This window comes from Patagioenas fasciata, chromosome 5 (assembly GCF_037038585.1).
Source record: "Patagioenas fasciata isolate bPatFas1 chromosome 5, bPatFas1.hap1, whole genome shotgun sequence".
Lineage (NCBI taxonomy): Eukaryota > Metazoa > Chordata > Aves > Columbiformes > Columbidae > Patagioenas > Patagioenas fasciata.
The window spans coordinates 26,655,291-26,672,023 of record NC_092524.1 but is presented as its reverse complement, the minus strand read 5'-3'; the positions used below and the strand labels follow the sequence as shown (position 1 = coordinate 26,672,023).

General features: G+C 44.3%; 2 protein-coding genes across 6 annotated transcripts in view; both read right to left on the bottom strand.

Annotated features, from left to right (window-relative positions):
• EXT2 (exostosin glycosyltransferase 2) overlaps positions 1-731 on the bottom strand; it is a 77,173-nt gene extending 76,442 nt beyond the window's left edge. For both annotated transcript variants that reach the window (XM_065838615.2, XM_071809110.1), the window contains exon 1: positions 620-731. The gene's annotated coding sequence lies outside the window, so the exon portion shown is untranslated. The remainder of the gene's footprint in view (positions 1-619) is intronic.
• An 8,591-nt stretch (positions 732-9,322) lies between these two features.
• ACCS (1-aminocyclopropane-1-carboxylate synthase homolog (inactive)) overlaps positions 9,323-16,733 on the bottom strand; it is a 61,997-nt gene continuing 54,586 nt past the window's right edge. For all 4 annotated transcript variants that reach the window (XM_065839148.2, XM_065839147.2, XM_065839150.2 and 1 more), the window contains 10 exons: positions 15,711-15,777; positions 15,155-15,252; positions 14,533-14,610; positions 13,449-13,549; positions 12,674-12,763; positions 11,618-11,663; positions 11,327-11,468; positions 10,628-10,770; positions 10,091-10,244; positions 9,323-9,914 (listed from right to left, as the gene is read on the bottom strand). In XM_065839148.2, coding sequence (XP_065695220.1) covers positions 9,616-9,914; positions 10,091-10,244; positions 10,628-10,770; positions 11,327-11,468; positions 11,618-11,663; positions 12,674-12,763; positions 13,449-13,549; positions 14,533-14,610; positions 15,155-15,252; positions 15,711-15,777 — 1,218 coding nt within the window. In that variant the 3' untranslated portion in view covers positions 9,323-9,615. The remainder of the gene's footprint in view (positions 9,915-10,090; positions 10,245-10,627; positions 10,771-11,326; positions 11,469-11,617; positions 11,664-12,673; positions 12,764-13,448; positions 13,550-14,532; positions 14,611-15,154; positions 15,253-15,710; positions 15,778-16,733) is intronic.

Genomic DNA, 16,733 nt, shown 5'->3' with positions numbered 1-16,733 from the left:
GTATCCGTTTCATAACTAAAAACTTTCCATACATTTCTGATAGTTAACCATGTTATTTCCTCTTTCTGACAGAGCACCAGAGCCACTTGCATTACGACAAAGATCATGCATTTGCTGCAAGCACTTGAGTCACTCAGGACAGCTGTCTAGACCTGAGCCGGGGGGGGGAACCTCAATGAGACGTAACCCTTCATCCACGGAACCGCTTCACACCTTCCACACTGCACACAACCCTCCTGGGCTACCTGCAGGCACAAGGGGAGGTCTGCTAGCACTTGGGGATGAGAAGCAAGAGGTACAAGACTAAGCAGCAGATAACAGGTGGCAGAAAACCTCCGGGAGGTAACAGCGGCGGAACCAGCCGCCTGTCGCGGGAGGTGCGGGCTGCCCCGGCTCCGCACTGCCCGGGACACCACCGGCAGCAGCCAGGCCCCCGGGCTCCCGCCAGCCTCGCCTCCTGCTTGCCGTGCCACCTGAAGCGCCGGGACCGCAGGAGACACGGCCCGCCGGAGCGGCGGCACGGCCGGGGCTGCCAGCAACGCCCGTCACAGCACATCACAGCACATCACATTCCAGCCCAGCTCAGCCTCCCCGCACAGCACCTGCCGCCCAAACTCACCTCCGCCCGCAGTCGCTCGGGCCCTCCGGCCCGCGCCGCCAGCTCGTAGGCGGCCCCACCGAGCGTGGGTCTCCCGGCCGCTGCTGCTGCTGCCCCGCCCGGCCCTAGGCGCGGCGTGCGCACGCGCGGCCCAGGCAGCCCCACCCGCCGGGCCGGAGAGAGGCGCCGTCCGGCCCCGGCACCGCGGAGAGCGCCCCCCTGCGGCGGGAGGGCGCGTCTGCAAGGGGGAGGGGGCGGCCCCGGAGGCTCCGGGGCGGGGCGGGGCGGGGCGGGGCGGGGCGGGGCGGGGCGGGGCGGGGCGGGGCGGGGCGGGGCGGGGCGGGGCGGGGCGGGGCGGGGCGGGGCGGGGCCGGGGTGTGACACCCGTTTGAATTCACCTGCGGCTTTAGCCCTTTTAGGGGAAGAAAAATAGCATTTTCAAACTGTGTGCAGTTCTGGCCGCCACAGTATTAAAAAAAATATAAAGCTACTGGAGGGTGTCCAGAAGAAGGCTACGAAGTTGGTGAAGGGTTTGGAGGGCAAGCTGTATGAGGAGCGGCTAAAGTCACTTGGTTTGTTCAGCCTGGAGGACACTGAGAGACCCCATCGTGGTCTACAGCTTCATCACAAGGAGAGGAGCAGGGACAGGCGCTGCTCTCTTCTCTCTGGTGACCAATGACAGAACTCAAGAGTATGTCAGGAAGATGTGCCAGGGGATGTTTAGGTTGGACATTAGGAAAAGGTTCTTCACCCAGAGGGTGGTGGAGCACTGGAACAGGCTCTGTGGGGAGGTCTCACAGCCCCAGGCCTGACAGTGTTCAAGAAGAGACTGGACAACACCCTCAGACACATGGAGTGAAGGTGGGGTTGTCACATGCAGGGACAGGAGCTGGACTTGATGATCCTTGTGGGTCCCTTCCAACTCAGGACATTCTATGATCCTATGAAGGCTGTGCCCTCTACTCCTCCCCAAACTCACATTGCAGCCTCAGCACCCACGTATAGCCCCGCACACGGCACAGCCTCCTCGCCCCAGCTCCCTGCCCAAGCCTGATTTATGTTTTGGGGAGATTTCTTGACTGTCAGTCACTTTGCTTTCAACACTGCACAGCATTTAGCCCCCCTCAGTGACTGAAGCCTGGCTGCAGGGTTTGGAAAGGCCTCTCCCTGCTGACAAGACACTTCTCCATTCAGAAGGGTGCTGGGACAACGTCAGTGTTTATCTGGGGGTGCAACGTTTGTACTGATGAGCCACCACTGCCCTGTTTTTCCATGTGTTTGCACTCTTGGGTCCCTTTCAGTTCTGTGCATCTTTTCCAAAACTATTTTGGGCTTTCTCACAGACCCTTTTAGGTCATGTGTCACCTCCCAGCCTGCTGGATCCCACTACTTCAGTGAGGCAAAAAACCCCACACCTTCCCCAAATCCTTCTCAAGAGTTACTTGAACCAACGTCTCTTCTGACAGAAGGCAGAGCAGGACAAACATATGGCACAGAACTCCAGCTATGCAGGAATCACAGACAACTGGCTTCATTCTCAAGAACAGGGGGTGACTTGGTCTGTAGGCAAACTGACCATTTGCAAAAATAAAGTAAGATGCTACAGCTGAACCACACACATGGCAACCGTGCAGCAGAGTTGTTTCAGTAGTAGCAGTGTAGTGTTCTTGCACAGAGCACCCATGTTCTCCACCTCTCCCTGCCCTCTGGGCTGATACCAGCAGTGCCACTGAGGTGGGAACAAGGCTGACTTTACATCTCTCACCTGTAAACAGTTCTCACCTGTTTATTTGCTGTCCTCTTGCTAGTCTGAGGACAGATATGGGCTGTTTGAGGAGCAAGTGTTCTGGTTTTAAAACTGCAGGTCTCCAGGGAACTTTGCAACAGCCATTGAGCTACCAGAGCTCGGTGACATCCTGTCATGCTAACTTCTCCTGCTGCAGCCCCTTCAGTCGCATGATTTCTGGGCCAGAAGCATCACCAGGCTGCTGCCTGCTTTCTGCTGCTGCCTGGGGTACAAGACAGGCCAGCTCTGGTACTGTTCTGTGATCCTGAGTTTTTTAAAAGACTTTCACCACGTGTCTCACAGTGCCAGATTTTGCTGGCCTGAAATGTATAATTCGCCTCTTCTGTTTTTCTTGTACCCATTTTTATATATTTGTATCTTACGTCCAGTGGTGAGATGATGGTGTACTATCCTATAATGTGTGTTTGTGAAAGGATGAGGGGCTTGTGCCAATCCCTGCTCTAAACCTCCAAAATGAGTCTCTCTCTCTCTCTCTCCCCCTCTCCCACTGTCTTACACACAGAGTACAGTGCCCTTAAGCTGTCCTGGCTGTCAGCAGTGATCCTCTTTCACTTCACCTGCCCTTGGGAAACCCGCTTTCTGCAATGCTGTCCACATGCGCACGCACAGACAGCTCAGAACTCCCACAAGCAAGGAGAAACGCTGTCACTGCAGTGCTTTCTCTTGTTTCTCCCAACTTCTTCTCACATGTGATGCAGGTGATGTAGGATGCTCCTCAGATTCACTGTTACCTTCTTCATCCTGTCTATGACATTCAAAGCCAAAACCAGAAAGGACTCATAGATCTTAAAGCATCCTTTCTGAGCACTGGTACTAGCTTTTTCTTCCTCCCTAGGGCAAGTTACTAGGGTTTGTTAGAGCACATGATGTTTCTGGTCTTAACTCATTAACTAGAAAACGCTGTGAGCAGCCCCATTCATAAATCAGAGGCAGGAACTCTCCTTCTGGAGGGTGAACGGACCATGTCCCATTTTGTGAATCAGAAGGGCCACTGTTCTCATTCTGGGGCTGCTGGGATGAGCGCCAGATCTCTGCAGCTATGGGGCTCATCAGCCTGGGCCGTGCCTGGATGTGACCGGGCCGGGGAGGGGGGTCTGCAGCCGCCCCGCGTGACGGGGACACTGGCAGGTCCACGTGGGGCCGGGGGCCACCGAGCGCAGCCTGAGCCAGCCCAGGCAGAGCCCGCAGGCGCTTCCTCTGCCTCCCTGCTCTGCCGAGGAGAAGAAAGGGCATCGCATCAATTGCAGCTGCAACATTCACAGAGGCTTCATGGTGGTTTCATCCCTATAGGAAAATTTGGAGAGCAGTGCAATACAATTAAAAGCTAGAATTAAAGAAGTGCAAGCAGCATCAGCTATTTTATTTCAAAATAGCAAGAAAAACGGAGGATGTAGTCTATTTTGATAGAGATTTCCCTGAAACTACATCAGGGAGCCTGTTTATATTCTAGTGATGTAGCTAAGCCAGACAAGTCTGCAGTGCAGCATCTATTTTTAGACTCCTGGTTGCCATTTATAGCTTGTAAAAATATTCATCAGCAACTGGATAACAGGCTATCAATTTCTATAAAGGCATAAGAGAAATCAGATATTTTACCACTCTTTACTTTGCCCTTTTACATCCAGCCTTAGATGATTCATTGGGGGTCATATGGGAATTTCTTTTTAAGGGCTTTACCATCACATCATACATTTCCCTGCTGTCGCATACAGCATCATGTATTTTCTGCTGGGATGATCATTATACAGAAGAGAAAGAAACACTCAGAGAGCCTTTTCCTACTATGTCTCCAGACATGTAAAGCAGCTGCATGTGAAATTATGCTACACCTTATGCAGTCAGTGCTGGAAGCAGCATATTCTGAAAATGCCTTTATAACAAGAGGAGAAAAATTTAAAATGCAAATATGAAGGGGGAAACTAATGTCTTGGGGACATCTTTTCCACCTTATTTTCAAGGTATGGCATAACATAACTAAAATATCATAGTTCAGTGTTTTCTTCTGAAAAAATTGTTAATGGCTCCTACCAACATATAAGGTACTGGACTAGATGAAAGCGTTTCCGGTATAAGAGAAAGCAGGATAATGTAACAACCAGATCATTGCCTTGGTTCACTTTGCTGATTTATGTCTTATAACCAAATGATAGCCTTATTTGTATCAGTTGAATTTATAATTACTCTGATCAATAAACTTTATCTAGCAGCCAATTGCATGGTTTGATCTCTTGAGACGGTCCATTGTACTCCTCCAGTGCTGCTGATTTGTTACTGGTGGTGCTGGTCAATACGGTGGTCTGCATGATGTAACTCTACTTCCCTTGTTGCCTTCCTGAATTGAAAGGGAAAAGAAATGTAAATATACTTTGGAGGTCTGTTGCTGCAGCTCCCACTGGAGGATGTGAGACATGAGGAGAATGCGATAGGCAAGTGTTCCCTTCAAAGAAACTACAATGTGGCAGAGACGTGCAGATAAAACCGCTCTGTCAATGCACATTCTCCTCTCTCTAAAGCTTTCAGCTGTCACAGTTTGCAGATGCATTAATCTTTAATCAATTGAACGCTTTCTGCAGTGAGGTATTCAGGGAAAGAACAGGTCACGACAAGCATTTGCCTAGAATAACTGAGCACTCGTGCATGAGCTGTGCCATTAGATCTTGCTGGGTCACAGTAGGGAATAGACAGAGAGCTAAAAATAGCCTTTCCTTGCAGTGTTTTTCCAGACTATTTTTGATTCTTCATTTTGATAAGGTCAACTGGCTATTTGCTAAAAATAACCGATCCTGGCAAACTGAGGACAAAGAGTAGAGTATTTATAACCATCTCAGACTCTTTAGTACGTTTCTCAGCTGCACATAATCTAGGATCTTGTCATTGGACAGTTGCCAGTGTTTTATGTAAGTCTGTAACAAACAAAGCATTAATTGGAATGAAGAACGAGTGTATCTTGCCACTCTGCTTTTCCCAGATGGAATACGCGTATTTTTGTATGCGTATTCTTGCAGGTTATCTTGCCCTGTTCTTCATGGTATGGTCTGAGTTGCTTCAGAAAGAACCAAAACAGTCCTCTGTTAGGTCAGTCAATGTTACAAAAATATATGCATATGCAATTAAAAGTGCAAAAGCAGCTTTACCCTTTTGCATGCCTGATACTTCAGATTCAGAAATTTTTGGGGGATGATTCATGTACCTTCCTCCATGAGAAGGTTTTTTTATCCAGCTCTCGTGTGCCACCATGTCTCTGATGAAATGAAGTCACCATTCTGCCAGCAGCACAAGAGCGAGAGGGATTCTGTAACCAAGTAACTGGAGGAGGACTGCAGAGAAATTGTCAATATAAATGATAATTTGAGCCCAAGGCCGGTTTTAAGAAACTGGGAGGTGGCGGGGGCGAGGGGAGCACACAGCAGTCAGCCCGGCTGTATGGTCTGTTGGATGCATTCTAATAGAGAAAGAGAACAACCAAGGTATTAGCATTTATTTAGAGAAAAATCTATCATACAGTACATTTGAGCAGCTGCCCTTCCTCAGTTAAGGTGGAGAACTATTGAATTTTCAGTGAATATTTTCCCTTACAGATATTTTGCTTGGGATATATTAAATTTCTGTAAGGGAAAACTCATTTTTACAGATTAATTCCTGAAGTGTGCATGATCCTTCATAACTATTTATCTAGAATAGGCCTCACCTATGCTGTTCGTTTAACTGTGGCATAACACAGGTTAATAATTTGGAGATTCACAGATTCTCACCTTCCACAAGCATGCACACAGCAATGGTAGACCTGAAATGTATGTTAGGGGAGTTTCTATGACTGAGAGCTGTGATGTGCTGGAATTCCCACTTTTAACCTGAAAACGCTGATCATTTCTCCGGAGTCAAGAGAGAAGGAGGGGGCGGGAAAAGAGAGACTGGAACATGGCAATGATCATGAAATCATCTAGGATCCTCTCTGTGTTCAACCGAATGATAACCTGAACACACAAATTGCATGCAAGGTAGATTTTATCATCTTGTTTAATTACAATAGGCACAAGCAATGAAGGGACAGTGTTATACTGATCTTTGATGGCATTTCTTGTCTTAGACAAAGTGCATCAATTTTTAAAAATATAGATCTGACTGGCTTCATCATTTCAGGTACTGCCCTGTTTGTCTATCACTTGACAAACTGGTAAAAGGAATAAATTGGGGTGTGGGGGAGGGTGAGAGACAGAGTCCTTAATAAATTCTCTACCTGTTTTGGTTTCCTGTAGAGATTTGCCATACAGAAATACAAATAAACATTGAAAGACTATTAATAATAATGATGAGAAACAGTGAGCAGAGAAAACATCTAACAGGGATACAGCAGAAGGAACAAACAATTTGTACAGGCAGAGCCTGCATTTTTTCTGTCGGGGTGTTCTTACAGCAAATGAGTCAATCTAACTTCTTTATAGATACACAGAAGACTTTCTAAATGTTTACCAATTCTTTTCAACCAGTAAAGGCCATTTTCAAAATTTATGGGGTTTGTGCGGTCAAAACAAATGTTGCTTATTCCAACAGCAGACTCCTAACATCACATTACTCTCTAGCCTCATTTCCAGTAATATTTTGAGTTTCTGTGACCAAGCTAATGTTCCTCAGAGGAGAGCTCCTCAGATGGGTGTTAAACCTGAAAAATAACATGGAAAATATTCCATGCAACAAAATGTGTGTTTGTCCTGTTATTTTGAGTTACAGCAAGCTCAGATGGAAGTGCGGGCCATGTTATATTAGCTGTGAGGATTCTGAAAGTGTATTTCACCCTCTTTCCTACAGAGAGGTGTGCATTAGTAGCTGCTTCCACAGAGACAGTACAATAAACCCGCTTTCTGAGCAGTAAATATACGTGGGTGAAAAACATATTATACTAATCATTATTATTGTATATATTATTGTATATTAACATACTCCAACTATAGGAGTGACCAGAACACCAAAAGAAAATGAGTAATTAATGGGTTGTTATAGGAATCCCCCGAAAAAAAACAATGCCTGCACAGTGTTACCTGGTTCTTAATTTTGAAGAGCTTTCCTTAGGATACATAATTAAGCAAGGGCAAGCCAGTAAATCCATTTGTGTTTTGGCTGTACATCTCACCTCATCTTCCATTAAGGAGAACTATCTTGTGCTATAGTTTTATTTGTGGACACCCAATAGTAAATGGAAAATAAATTATAATAATCAAAGAATGCACTTAAAAATACTGTACACAGACAAGTGCCAACTCATAAGCAAATATGATGCTTGTAACTACCTCTTACACTGATCTTAGTAATCATCTCCCCAACACTTGCCTCATCGCTGGTGTCAAAGAGGGACTGATTGCTTCTAACAGCTGCCACATGTGGCACCATCTTCTCCTCGGCCACTGGTCAGACTCTCCTTCTCACTGTCCAGGCAATTCTTCACCGTCACCTCACCCAAGTGCACTCACATTAATTATTTGCTATGTATGCCTTGGTAATTTGCTTTATGATAAAGACATATGCTTTTGGCACTTACCAGGGCACACCCGTCTGCCCAAATCTACAATGCCTAAGGACAAAACCAACAGAGTTACAACAGTACCATTGTGAGCCTCCAGTCACTGACATCCCACCTCACAAAGTAACTATACAATGAAAGCTATTTTACTTGAAGATTGAACCAAAAAATAATTTTAATTTCCTGTTAACTCTCAACACTACACTTCTCCTACATGATCTACAGAGAAGAAATCTAAGCAAGATGCATGTATTTCATGGGACCAAGTATTTTTTCCTGCCTTTCCAATTTCATATTGGAGGCTTGATCAGAAGAGTAGTAACAGTTCTTCACTTGTGATCAGCAAATTCCAACTGCTTGAACAGCACAGAATTTAGCACAGAATTTAGCCTAATATATTTCACCTCTCTTAACTCATTAAATAAACAGATTCCATAATGTTTTCAGGATGAAACTTGGTTACTATTAGAACAAATCACAGGAGGAGAAAGGCAGACTTCCAATCAGCTTTCATGGGCAATGTCCTTGAACTCTGGATTAATACACATGCAGAAAAACGCTGCTTAAATTCCTTTAAGATGTACCTAAAATTTTACAGTACCAGATGTTAAAGAGCTTTGTATCTGTCAAAGAAGCTTTCCAACGTAAATACTTCATCATACAAGAAACAGTGTCTTTTAAAACGGAAAAGAGAGGGAGGAAACTGAAGAACACTGTTTAGTCAAAAAACTACCCTGCAAATTGACAAACATAGCCAAAAAAATACCTTAATTACCCTGATAACAGTGGAAGGTATTACCTTAAACCCTTAAAGTAGGCAGACCTAGCATGGTGGTAGAAGCAGCATTCTCTGCATTGTAGTGCTAATACACCTCACTGCTAACCAGAAGGGATGGACTTCCAGGAATAGGAAGGCTGCAGAAAGAACATCTACTTTCAATGGCCTCTCCATTCTTAGTTCTTTTGAGGACACTGTGCCAAGAGGCAAACAGATGCTCTTTATTTATAGGAATACAAAAGAAGAAGGATAGAAACAAAACGGGCATTTCACCAACTGAGGATGTTGGATACTGTCTAATCTGAGGTTAGACTTGGAAAGCAACTCAAAATGAAAAGTTTTACAGAACTCAGACTAGATGACCGCAGTCCTAAGAGTCTCATGTATGCAGGTGAACCCATACACATACTTATTCACCCGTAGCTGAGGCTACGTTAGAACTGACACCAGGTTCTATCTCCTACAAACATCTCTTTGTGAAAGCGGTCATCATCCTCTGGCCCTGAAATAGTTGGTTACATCTGATCATCATTCAGGAAAAGGGAGACTTTACACATTTTAACAACTTCAAGTTTCTCCCTGGAAGGACTGAAATAAGAAGCATAAAAATGACACCATGGGACCTTATAAGAGAGTTAAGAGCATATTCATTAGAAATGAAATACAAAATACAATGATGCCGCAGGACAGGGGGCAGCAGGTGAACATGATCCCCACCATTCCCTACCCTCACCCCAGTCCAAGGAATGCACCTATATAATACAAATTAGAGATCTCAAACCAGAGGGAGAAGAGGGGTTTTACAAAGTTATTTTCTTGCTTTACAGAAAATATATTATTTGCCGGAAGTCACTGCTGAGCTGTTAGGGCCCAGGATCAGTCACTGTTCAGGAAACCCCCTGAGGGCACACTGAACCCTACTGCTTCCCCACCAGTTTGCTGAACACATCGTAGATCTCTGGCTTTTCCTGTGCAAACTGCTCGGCTGTATTTTTCTGTAGCCAGTCAGATGAACGCATTTGTTGCTGCAGAAGGCCAATGAGGTCACCAAGGTTGGAGCTACCAGCGCAGGTAGGTTCCTGGTGGCGGGACACAAAAATGACTTCATTTGTGCTGTCTGCTTTGCCATCCTGATCTGACTGACAAGGCTGCTCCTTCTCCTCAGCCAGTATCTCCTGCTCCCGCTCTTCCAAAACCTTGCGGATCCGTTGCATACCTGCAGTAGTATAAAGAGGAGAAATGCTAGTGGATTAGTTTAAGCCACAAGTGTCCCCAAATCTGTCAGATCCAGAAAAAATTGGAGCACGGAAGGAAAGGGAGGAAAAACGGAGAGGAGGAAACAGTGCTGCAGAAATTCCTGTGGGAGGAAAAAGAGAAGAAAACACTACTCACCTAACTGTAGCCGGTGGGTCTTGTCAGCAAAGATGATGCGGAACCATCCAGGTTCACTGCATTCAAAGGCTTTACCACAGGACAAGAGGACCTTGTTATCCAGAAAACGCCTCCAGAGCAGCATCTCCTCCTCAAATGTGCCTGTCCTAAGGTACTAGGAGAGTCAGCAGAAGGGTCAGAGGTTAGTAACACCTAGGCTAACTCACTGAGATCCTCACGAACTTGTGATTCCCATGAGGTCTGCAAAGGCCAGGGGAGACACGTTTTACCTCTGAAGTACAGCAGTTGTGATATAAAGGAAGAAATGGGGAGGAAAGTGGCTTGAGAGCAGTAAGATTCCTGCAAGAAGGGAAATGCACAGACAGACGAAAGGCAAAGAATGGACAGAAATACCAGGCAGCCCTTCCCTCTGTTTATCAGAAAACAGGTGGGGCTTTAACAAGACCCTTATCACGATACGAAACTCTCCTCTAGATGCAGTTGCACCATGTGCCTGCCCTCATCCCCGGAGAAGCCGCCCTTCCTAAGACTACCAACCTTTCGGAAATCAATCCAGACAAAGAAGCCTGCATTGCGGTTGAGAAAAGGAACCCCAAGTGTCTTCAGCTCATCTGTCACATATGTATGGGCAGCTTTTAGGCGAGCGTGGTTGGCCCTCAGGTAGACTTGGTTGATCCAATCTGACCAGAAGGAGAAGAAAAAAAAAAAAAACAAATCACAAATTCACAAAGAAATTGGATCTGTCAAAGATTCCAAAACACTCACAATGCCTTTTTCCATTTCACCCTTCACCTCCTATTTTTGTTTTCTCTTTCCTCAAAAAGCAAAAAAGGGGGGCAAGAACCATATAGCAGTTTCTCGTCTATACAGAATAATATCTTTTTTACCTTTCTGAGGAAGCTTCCCTACATTCAAAGCTCTTAGTTGTTGTGGACTAGTAGCATTCCATCCAGGGCAAAGTTAGAAATCCAGCTGGTTCTATGCAACACTGTCTATTTCTATACAAATAGCTATCACACCTCTTCAAAGCTGTTCCTCTAATTCTGCTGATCAGGAGCTCTGCAGAAATGTTCCTTTTTTGTAGAATTGTCAGCCACGTGTTACATGGGTAGCTTCAGGATTACGAAAGAGTGTCAATTAAGCTGTACAAACATTGAGGAAAGTAAGAAGAGGAGATCCCCCAGATACCAAAATACAGACAACAGCAGAGGATCATACATGAAGCTACTGACTCACCTCTGTCTCTAAGCAGCTGTGCAACTTTGTGCTGGACAGGTCCACAAACCCCATGGAAATAACACAAAGAAGCCACTGCATTAGCAACATCTTGATTCTCTGTATATAAAGTACCGAAACGAATCCCAGAGACAGCAAAATCCTGCAGGAGGCACAAAGAGATGACCTTATTGCACAGGAAGACCAGGATCGTATTACTGCTGCCTTGTTCTTTCCAGCACGAGGAACCTGAGGACACCAGGCCAGCCATGCCAGCCAGGAAGCTGTGGCACGCGGGCAACCAGCGCTCACCTTGGTTATTCCCCACATCACATGAGTCCGCTGTGGATCAGGCAATCTGTATGTAGAAGGATGCAGATGGGCAGTTAGTGTCATAGGTGCTGAAGCTTTTGGATCACCAGTGCAGCATTGCAGAAACAGAGAGGCAGCATTACACGACGACAGACAGTGCAGCATGGAACATCAATCAAGCAGGGAAAATTCAAATCCAACCTAACTTTAGAAGCTAGGAAGTAGTTTTAGATGGGACCTTTAAATATTTCAGATATACAGATACTGACAAGTGCTATATTTCATATACAGATTTCCTCCACTTATGAAGCTTTCACATATAATGCTAGAAAGCAGACCTGTGCCAATGTATTTGCCAAGAATTTAAAGTCATTTTCTTTCTTTCAAACCCCAATATTTTGCAGGAGACAAAATTCTTCTCTCACAATGTTGTACATGCAAGCCCAGCAACACTGAGCTAACACTTAATCAAGTGTATTTTATTTTCTTGCAAGATAGAAGAAAAAGAGATAGTACCACTGGTATAAACTAGCAATTTAAAAATTAAAAAAAAATAAAAAATAACCACACCATATTTTTTAAAGGTGAGATTTGTATAATTTTTCATCTCGTTACATTTATACCTAATAAAACCCATTCTCCAGTCTGTAATAGTGCTCTGATCCATGACTATGATACAAAAAACCAGAAAGTAAACAGCAACAGAAAGTCTTCACAGGCACCAACAGAAATGTGGGAACAAGGCAACAATGTTTAGGTAGGAAGAAAAGCCTCATTCTTAACAAATGAAACATCTATTTCCAGTTCAGGGAACTGTCACAAGCAAATACCAAAGCACACATTGAAAAGTGTACCACAACTACCACTTTTACTTGCTGGATTGCACTTGACAAAATGCATTTGCCATTCAGAAATTACAAAAAAAAATAAATCAGCCTAAGGCAGATTCAGAATTTGCTAGCTCATGACTTAACTTCCAGTCACAAGTGCTCAGCAAGGCATCATGTTGAACCGTCACTAGAAGATGGCCAGGGAAGTAGGAGGAGCTGATTTTACCTGTCCATGCCTAGGACACTGTGAAACGTAGCTGATTCATCGAAAACTGACAGCATGTAGATCTCATCTACTATCACATGCAATTCATGTCTGCAGAAGGACAAAATGAAGATTACAAAAGAAGGCTGCTTCTGATTTAGAAGCAGAGAGAAATTCTGGACTGCAAAGACTTCCATTATACACAGAAGAGGGACATCAAGTTTTGCACAACAGAAGCATTTCTTTCACAACTCATAAGGTCTATTATGTGTACACTGAGATATATGCACATGTCACACATTGCAACCATACAATAATATTAACATTCAATCATTCTCAATGCACTAGTGAAAGCTAACTCCTGCATGTACTACCCATCTAGAATAAGTTGTACCATCATCTGCTCAGAATTGACAAATTTCAGAGAGTATGCACAAACCATGCTGGAAGCCCATATTCATCTATTTCTTCTTCTCTGCACATATAGAGAAATTGCAAGGAAAGGAGCTCAGTTTCCTACCAAAGAAGCAGAGCACAATGGTGTTTGCTAGGACTACCAATAAATAAAGCTTGCATTCCTTGATGCAAGCTGCTTTGCCACTACAGATGGCTGTATGGTCCACACTCCCTTGTTCCCACCATTTCCCTCTCCTCTCTTAAGCCCACCACTGTATGTGAAGAACAGACTGCCTGAATTAGAAGATATTTACAGATAAATTCAGGAACAGCGAGCAATTTACGAGATTCTGAAAGCTGTATTTGACTCAGGATGCCTCAGCCTTCCAAACCAACATACCTTTTGGCAAATTCCAGGTAATCCCGTAGCTCTGACAAGGAGTAGATGTCCCCAAGGGGATTTTGGGGATTCAGAAGAATTAGGGCCCTTACAGTGACACCCTGCAGAACACAAGTAATGCAGTATTAAGAGAGTACCCATCATGGGATAAACTATCAGCCACTCTGCTTCAGCAGTGAGTGTGATACAAGATTCCCCTTAAGCTTCCACCTTCAGTTTTCACCTCAAGGATTAGATTTGTATGGGAAAACTTTTAACCACAAACTAAGATTTTTTAACAATTATATAATTTGCAAAGTAAACTGAGGAAAAGATTATAGAATGAATCTATGATTTTGAAAAGAGGGAGTCTGGTCCAACCACTGCCATCCAGTCAACCGATTAATGAGAAAGATGCTCTCACATATCCTCAGCATGGAAGAGAGCTTTCTCAGAGCCGTATCAGTAATTTGGGAGTAACAATGAGTGAAGAAAGACAGGAATTTAGGTGACATGGATGCAAACTGTTCTCACTGAGAGTACACTCGGCTGGAGAATTCAGAGCCAGTAATGATCTAAATATGCAGCTAAACACACATAGGGCTTAGGAAAATGTCAAACTTACAGACTAACTCTTCAGAAAGGCAATATTCATCTGCATTTGTCCTCTAGATTTGCAGCTCTCTCCCTCCTGCAAAAACTCTTGGTGGTCTTACTGGATTCAGCTGCACTACTGTGTAGAGCAGTCACTTTTCAGGTAACTCAGCTGGCCTTCCTGAAGGAGAAACCCTGAGTAGTCCCTACCTTTCAATGCAAGCCCAAGTACTTTTGTTTGTGTGATATGAATGAGGTCCAGTGTTTTGTACACTGTTTCCCAGTTCATCCTTTCTGCTGTGACCAAAACTGGATGGACACAACAGCAAGAGTTTCCCCCTAAGATTGCCCCTGAGTTTGCAAGCAGCCTAACCTCAGGTGGTCTACAAGGACAATCAGAAAGCCAGGTGCTAGGTTTTGAAAATGTCTTGATCTTTGGGCAACTTCTGGGACCTGCCATTTCAAACATATTGTAGACTTAACTGGCCATATGAAGCTCAGCTACACTCACCTCTGCTCTGGCATCCTGCAAGGCCTTTTCCAGTTTTTCCACTGTAAGCTGAAAAGGCCGAGTACTTGTTCCAGTTATCTGAAAGACATCACAAAGATAAAAAAGGCTAAGTTATTTCAATAGAATCTGCCTTGAGCCAATCCCTTGAGGAATGTTCCCCCCAAAAAAATAAAAACCCAGAGAGAATAAAAACTACAGAGAGAATAAATAAATAAATAAAATTGAAGAAATGTTCATCACAGGCTGGCCACACACAGAGAATTCTCCGGTTATCCTTGAATAACTAAACCAATGCAAGATCTCCATCTGCTCTTCCACACCTGGAACCATCTTAAGCAGGACAGTACATTCTGTCTCCAAGGTTCAAAATGGCTATTTTTTTTTCCTCTCAAGAACAGTTATTCAGAGTAAAATACAAGACTGGAATCCAGATTTATGGTCTTGAACAACTTTCTTGCAAATTGTGTGTCCAGTTTTTCAGCGATAAACAGGGAAGATGCCCATGGGCTGCAGCCTATGCCTGTTCTGAGGACGGCTTTCAGAGGTTCCCAAAGCTTGGCACTTTCCAGTATCAATTATATTTTAACTACAGAGGTTGGCATTCCCTTCCCTCACATCTTACCTTACTGTCTAAATAGGCATACACCAGCTTGACATTACCATAGAGGAAGACACTCTGAATGATACCACCATAAAAGGGAGTAGCAATCAGAACAGCTTCTGGAACCGAGAAAACAAACGTGGTTACGAACAGGCCACAGTCCTTCTCTCTCTTCTAATGTACTTCAGCTAAACATGAAAGCTTTTTTACAGCTCTGCCCTTCGGAAACACCATAATGTTACTGCCTTTTCCTACACCTTATTTTTACATTAATTCTTTAATCTTCTGCAAGAACCCAAGTGACATCAGTATAGTCCACATTTAACCTAACAAACTAAAATAGGACCCCATGAAATCAGTGAAGGCAGACCGGGCAAGACACCAAACGTGAGTGCGTGACACCTGCAGACCATGGCAATGATGAATTTCACAGAACGGTCTTGCAGGAAACAAGAACTTTGCAGTAGGCCAATGCCAATTGCACTACCTCACTTCTGTCAAATAATATTTAAACAGAGTAACACACAATTTCCCAGTAAAAATAAACATTAAAAATATCTCCCAACCATCCACTTACCCCCTGGATCACAAAGAACTGTAGCTAATGCAGAAAATAAAGAGCCACAACCATTTAAAACAATGACCTACAGAAGAAAGAGAGAGGCTAGTGATAAATCTGTCCATAGAAAGAAAATGCTATAAAATAATAATTTCTGACCATATAACTGAAATATATTTTCTCCCCAATTTTCTAGCATGGATGTTCACAGAATTCTACTGCTGAAATGCCATTTCTGCCAGAAATAACTTAAATCCTGTTCTTTGCTTCAGAGACACTTTGTCTGGGCGCTGTTCTTGATTTTAATAAGCAATTTAGAAAAATATTCAGGAGCAGTCCTGAACTGCTAGAAAAGCAAACTACTTTTCATCAGTTAATATATGTTGTTGTCTTTTTGTGGTAACAGCAGCTCCAACCTCCTGCCGAATTAGTGTGAAAGTGGCAACCACTTTCTTGTACAGGAGCAGGTTTGATTCCTGCTTCTACAAGACAGATGCTCACAGGTCCATTGAGTTTCACTCCAAGTACTGGGCAGAATCTGCTGCCTTGGAGAAGCAGTGATCAGCAAGCTGATCAGTGGTAACTTCAGTTCACGTGAACTATGGGCTTCTGCTGAATTATTGCAGCCGGAAAAGCAACATCTGCACCAGCTCCTGCTGCCTCCAGCACTCGACAGAGGCAGGAGTGAGTCTCTGAGCTCCACAGCCACCTGTGCCCAGACCACATCCTTTCCATGCCAACAAGTCCTGCAGAGTTTTGAGTCTCGATGCCTTCCTTACAACACTGCTGCAAAGTTTGAAAAGGTCTGCTTTTACGGGCTAAAACTACTCTCGCTCAATTACAGATTTTTGTCCTGAGGTGTAATAGTAGAACGGGATGAAATCAAACTCGACTGAAACAATGGGCACTCTTTGTCAAGGCTGAGGGATACAGGCACAGTAGGTCCCACAGCCGAATAAAGAGATGAAAACATAAAGCCCCACTGAGAGCACAAGCATGAGGAGTTGACATATAAAACAAAGTGAGGCAATTATACAGTAG